General features: G+C 38.4%; 1 protein-coding gene across 1 annotated transcript in view; it reads left to right on the top strand.

Annotated features, from left to right (window-relative positions):
- Nucleotides 1-6510, top strand: part of PTPRF (protein tyrosine phosphatase receptor type F) — a 342535-nt gene that overhangs the window by 214762 nt on the left and 121263 nt on the right. The window contains exon 4 of the mRNA XM_029283209.1: nt 4232-4420. Coding sequence (XP_029139042.1) covers nt 4232-4420 — 189 coding nt within the window. The remainder of the gene's footprint in view (nt 1-4231; nt 4421-6510) is intronic.

Raw genomic sequence — 6510 nt, 5'->3', positions numbered from 1 at the left:
ACCATTTGTGTTAGGGTGCTGAGAGCCAACGCCTCGTCAATCTTCAAACGCTTCGCCCTCGTTAAGACTGGATTACCAGTAGGAGGGGGCGTGACAAGTTTTGGATACTTGGTCTCAAGAGCAGGCAGACAAAGAAAACCCATTGGTGGAGTCTCCGTCTCCGTACTGAGAAAAGGCGTTCAGGTAAGACCAACGCCCCATTTCATTGTTACCTTCTTATTAACATACTAGTGTGAAATATCATTTTCATGAAAAAAATATTCTAAAGTTAATAAACATTTAAAAGATTTATTTTGTGTTGTACTTGAATTGAATTAAATACTTTATTTGGCCAAGTGTGATTGGACACCCAAGGAATTTGTCTCCGGTACAGAAGCACTTAGTGTACATGCAAAGCAACAGAATAACAATTATACCAATAAAAGGGGGAAGTAAAGAAAATAATAAGAAGGATAAATAATACTACAGCCTTACTATATGAGTAAGTATACATAAACATTAGGCAGCACTGTGAAAATTAGATGTTCAGCAGAGTGATGGCACAAGCAGGGGGGGAACTGTCCTTGTATCTAGTTGTTTTGGCATATAATGCCCTATAGCGTTATCCCAAGGAAAGGAATTTAAACAGTTGTGAGGATGTGAGGAAGGCAGCTGGTTGCAGTTGTTCTTTCTGCAGCCTTAACTATCCATTGGAGTCTGTACCTGTCCTGTTTGATTGTTGTTCCAAAATGGACAGTTATAAAAGTACAAACAACAAGGCTCAATAATTCCTCTGTAAAACTGTATCAACAGCTCCTGGGTCAGTCTGAACTTCCTGAGTTGATGCAGGAAAAACATTATTTGTTGTGTTTTTTAATGATAGGTCTAATGTTAAGTGTCCATTTTAAGTCTTGGGAGATTATGGAACCTCAAAGCTTGAAGGACTGTATGGCTGATACTGTGTTGTCAAATATAGTAAGAGGGGGTAGAATAAGAGAGCTTCTTCTAACATCTACTATCATGTCTACATTTTTAACCATGATTGTTTCGGCTGCACCACAGGGCCAGTTGTTCAATCTTCCATCTATATGGCGGTTCATCAACATCTCAAATGAGGCCAGTGACCATTATGTCACCTGCATATTTCAAAACGTTTTCCTGGAGCTGTGGATGCCATGGTTGAGATTGCTTGATTGCAGTGATAAACTGGATAAGGGCTAATAAGCTGCATATGAATTCTGAGAAGATGGATGAATAGTTCCTAGGTCTAGATTATAGAAAGGATAGGTTCTCATTTTACCGATCTTGGAAGGATGGAAAGCTGAGTCAATCTTGAGCCAGTGAGAATCGAGCTGCTGGCAATCAGCAGAGTTAGCCTTCAATACTGCATTCCAATCAGTACGCCACCATGGCTGTAGTAGTGGTGGCGCAGTGTATTGAACGCCACATGAAACTTCTCTTAGGACTGACATTGTGCTTTGCCAGATGTTAGTGGTAAAGCACCAATTGCTTGAATGCAGGCAGCTAGAGTACTGACTGGGAAGCTACACCATACATAGAATAAACTTGAGCTACAAGGTCTGCAATGGTTGGCTGGCTGCCACTGAACAAGATTAAATGTTGGTTTTAATGTTCAAGCCCTAAATCCAGAGTTCCCCAATCTTTCCGGCTTTGAGGACCGGCGGAGAGGGGGGATGGTTCCGTGTGAGTAATGGGCAAGCACATGTGCTGCTCCTCTCACACAAACAGAGTTCAGATGCACTGAATTGCCAGCTGATTTCGTGGCCTGATTCCAAACAGCTCATGGCCTGGTAGTGGCCGTGGCCCGGGAGTTGGGAACCACTGTCCTAAATAACTCAGGACAAAGTAGCCTCATAGAATGATTCCACTTATATCAGCCTCCCAGGGATGTGTGAGTTTTCAGGACATGTCTGCTCTGACTTCAGTTTGATGGTGACAATAGCATCTGTCCTCCAGAAGGACTTTTCTTCTGTTTATTCCAGGCCCTAAACTTAGTATGGCTTTTCCTGCCATTATTTCTATCAGTTCATATACTGGATTGTTTTTATAATGGTTTTATTGAGTTTGTAAACTACCTTGTGGGTTTTTCACTGAGGCACAGTATGCAAATAAATAATATATAAATAATGGACACTTACATTGTGTTTTTTTATTAATAATTGTGTAGAGGCAGGGAGAAACATGAATTGGCTGGTTCTTTGCTTCGAATATTATCTCGTAAAAACTAAGAAATAATATAGAAGGTTTAGGGATTGCATTTGATCACTTGGAGTGTTTGTCCTCCCTGGCTTAACCGCCTATTTTATATTGCCAGCAGCAAGGTAAATCAGGCACAGTTGGCTAGTTTGAAGAGAGTTTTTGTTTGTTCCTCTTTGTGTCTTGCCTTGCAAGCTAAGCTGTGTCTTGTGATACTTTTGTATATCCCTGCTTTTGTTAAAATTTGAGGCATGTGTGTTGTGGGTAAATCAGTGCTTCTTCTTGTCAGTGAATGCTAGCTCCGGTGTCTTTCCAGTTAAGCTGTGTGTATCTTTTGTCTTTGAAAATAAAGAGAAAGCATTTAAAGAAGAAGAAGAAAAACCTTTCATTTTCAGTGGTACCTTTTATACAAAGAGACTTTTTTGTTTGCCAGTAAAGAAGAGATTTCTGGGAAGGTGGACTGTGAGATTCAAAATGGCTCAAGCTCTCACTAAATTCCAACCACTTTTTTGTATTTTTTTAAAAATGTAGCTCTTCACCCAAACCCCTTACCTTCTGAACACCAAAGCCAGATTGCAACCCATTTCTGTTGTCTTATGCTATAAAATCTAACACTGAAATAGGGAGACTGTGTCTGGATTTTTGGTAGATGTCATGGGGAAGTGTTAATATTTGAATAATTCAATTTGGTCCTGCAAATTCATTAGAAAATACAAGACAAGGCCAATACCAAAGCTTTGACTAACTGAAATATATGCACCTTATGTATATGGATGAAGACTGATGCAAATGAAGTATATTCCACCAGTCTTGATCTCAGTAATGTTGAATCTTTAAATTTAGGATGCTAAGATCCTTGTTCATGGTATAGTGTTGGGACTCTAGAGAGAAGTAAATAATCCTGTATACATCATTTTCAATTGCAGATGGTACTAGAGAAGTCAGTTACCTAAAAGTAGTGGCTAAGCATTTGGTATATCTGTTTATAAACACTTTTTTCCTTATTCAATTAATCAATTACATAAATGAATATTTTGTTATTTTAGAAAACTTAGAAAGGAGTGCTGTATTCAGAAGTTGTAATAATCCAAGGCTTTTTGCCATAGAAGCATATATTTGTCTTCATTCAAATTAGCATAACTGCTAAAGGTAAAAAGGCAAACTGTCTCTTATTTTGCTTAAGCATTTTCAAAAAAAGATTTTGAAGTGTTAGTATTTTAAAAAGCCCTTGTGTTCTGGCTCTTTTCCCATATATTTGCCTATGTTGATTGCAATTCATGTTTAGAAGAGAATTGTTCTCTTGCCTTGGCAGTATGAGCTGATTTTGGCAGTTGTTATCAAAAGCTGCTCTAAAGCACTTGGGGACTTTCTCTAAGAGAAGCTTCATAATAAACTTAGCTATATTTATCTGTGAGAATATAATGCCACTATCAACAGAAATATTTATTTCTTTGTGTATTATAGATTTTATTTTGTTTTGTTTTTTAAAAAATGGTTTACCACTGTGATACAAAGCAAGGAGATATAGTACACATTTTCAGCATGCCTCAGCTATCTTCAACTGTCTGGAAGAGTTTTTTGGTGATTTCCTAGTGTGCATCCTAGAAACATTCAAATCTAACTCCATGCACCTTCAGAATTCACTACGCCATCCAAGTGAGATGGCTATCCAGCCTTGCAGTTACTTTGGTTTGTTAGTATTCACTGGCTCTTTGGGTTTTTAAATAATCATATCTGTTGCTGGAACATAGAACATCAATCAGAAGAGTTCAGTACAAGATACTTGCCTGTTTTATCCATGCATGTTATGTAAGGGTTCACTCAGAAACCTACACAGAACAGTTGAATTGCTTTATTCTGTACTAATAACCAGTTTACTGTTCAGAATCCCAAGTAGAGGAAATGTCTTCTGCCAATTAACTAGACAAGGTTGTGTCAAAGTACCGATTGTCTAGTGCTCAGAGTATGGGAAACTCAACTCCAGTTTTCCCATCACTGACTTTTAATGGGATTTGTTTGTTTGTTTTTCTTATAGAGAATCAACTTCCTCCTGGCTTTCCAACTATAGATATGGGCCCCCAACTCAAGGTAGTAGAAAAGGCCCGCACAGCTACAATGCTTTGTGCTGCCAGCGGCAACCCTGACCCCGAAATCTCCTGGTACAAAGATTTCCTTCCGGTGGACATAGCTGCTAGCAATGGCAGGATCAAACAGCTTCGTTCAGGTAAAAAGTTTTTCATATCATGAACCTCTGCTATCTCTGAATTATATTATGTGTCTCTCTCTGACTCCATTATTGGATTCTGCTCTCAGGAAAGAAGAACACACATTACTAGGAGAACACACATTGCCACTTAAAATTACAGGTTGAAAAAAAAAAGTTTGCTCAGTGAGTCCATGGACAGAAGCAATTAAGAACATCTAGTCAGTTTTGAAATATTTAACTGTAATTTTAAAATGTGTTTTGGATTCGGACACTAAGCTTTGACATTGAAACTTGCAGTTTTAAATTCTGAACAACCATGCCCACTGGCTATAAAATCTTATCCTCAGCATTGAAAATCTTTGTCAGCTGAGAGACGTTATGAGATTCTGCAAGAATGAGTTGTAAATCATACAGCACCTTAAAATCATGCTATGTATATTATTAATAATTTAACCATTTCAGTCGTGATTGTACTAAAAGGAATGAAACGTTTCAAGGATGCTATTATCTTCTCCTGAAGCTCTGTCCACTGTAATGAAAAACGATATCAGTGATGCCGGGGAGGAAGAGCAAGAAGGGGAGGGCTGCTGCAGTTGTAAGTGGAGTGTCTGCCTCAATCAAGAAATCAAGCATACCCATAACCAGTGTGATCCAAACCTATATCCTAAAGTATATTCCGCAGTTACAGGTTTATATTTAGCCTCCTGCTGACAACTGTTAGACTCCGAGCTCTTTCCAAATAAAACAGTGAGCAATAATTACACTGATATATTTACATTTTATGTAATTTCACAGTGACCTTTACTTTCTTCTCAAGATGTGTGTGCTGAAAGGAAATAACACCTTCATTAATTTAATTTGAAAGGTGCTACACAGGCAGCATTAGGAAAGCCTGCCATTGGATACTTATTTTCCATGCGTTTAAATATATTTCTGTATCTGGAATTGCAGATGAGTAGGGCAGCACTTGAGCGCATGGTAGGCTTTCAGCAGCATTCATTTCACGTAATTCCACTGCTGGTAAGCAAGCTTAAGAGGAAAACCTGAGTTTAAAAACAAAGCATGTTTAACACTGCCATCATGTCCTAAATTTGGACTGGTCTTTTTTTTTTCATTCTATATTGCAAGCATATTTCCAGAGAATTTCATTGGGTATTCATGCACTATGCTAATTTTCTCTAGTTATTTAATTTCTGAGGGACACATTAGCAGGCTTAAGAGAATTTATTTAACTATAAGCTAAATCAATATTTACATATAGCCTAATAGATGCTACAAATTCAGAAGAGAGTTTGAGGTCATTATTTGTAAGGACAGAGAGGAATTCAGATAAGCAAAAAATAGTATATTCATGGAGATCATAAATTGATGCTAATGAAATTTAAGATTTTTAAAAATTTAATTTCAGACAAATGTGTGTTACGTTTCACTCATAAAGTCCATCAGGAAGAGGCAGGTATAATATTGCCACCTATATTACAAGTTTCTAAGTCTGAAACATGTAATATAGGCGGCAGTATTATACCTGCTTCACTGCTGAAGTCTCTGGCTTCTTCAGACATAATGGAAAAATATGTTTCCTTTTCCAGTTTGCAAAATAAATAGTGTTTTCGCTATGGAGTAACATTTTCTAAGCATCAAAGAAACTCTGTGGACTGTGCCTAGACATCGCTTTTTCTTGTGTGTGGATAGGCCTAGAAAGGATACATATTATATCCATGTTGTCTTTCTCATCCTCAATCACATGTTCACACATATGCACAAACACACACATGGGATTATTGTGAAGAAAAGATGTTTCAGGATTATCAGAAGCATAGCATATCAGGTTTAGAGTTCAGTATTGGCCTCGCTTCAACAGATCTCATCAAGTTCACTAATAACAACAGGGAAATGTATCCCAGTGACCCAGGACCAGGGCTTTTTTTCAGCCGGAACGCGGCGGAACCGCGTTCCGGCACCTTTTTCCGGGCCGGCCGCACCGGAAATAGCCCCTCCCACACCGGAAATAGCCCCTCCCAAATTTTACTTGCATTCCTGTTCTCTAAAGGGGCGGTCCTAGGGTTTGATGAGGGCGTGGCCAGGTTTGAGTTCCGCCACCTTTTCTC

This window comes from Protobothrops mucrosquamatus, unplaced genomic scaffold (assembly GCF_001527695.2).
Source record: "Protobothrops mucrosquamatus isolate PMUCROS unplaced genomic scaffold, P.Mucros_1.0 scaffold39, whole genome shotgun sequence".
In the NCBI taxonomy this organism is placed as follows: Eukaryota; Metazoa; Chordata; class Lepidosauria; order Squamata; family Viperidae; genus Protobothrops; species Protobothrops mucrosquamatus.
The sequence above is the reverse complement of the archived record's forward strand: the minus strand, read 5'-3'. Positions and strand labels throughout refer to the sequence as shown.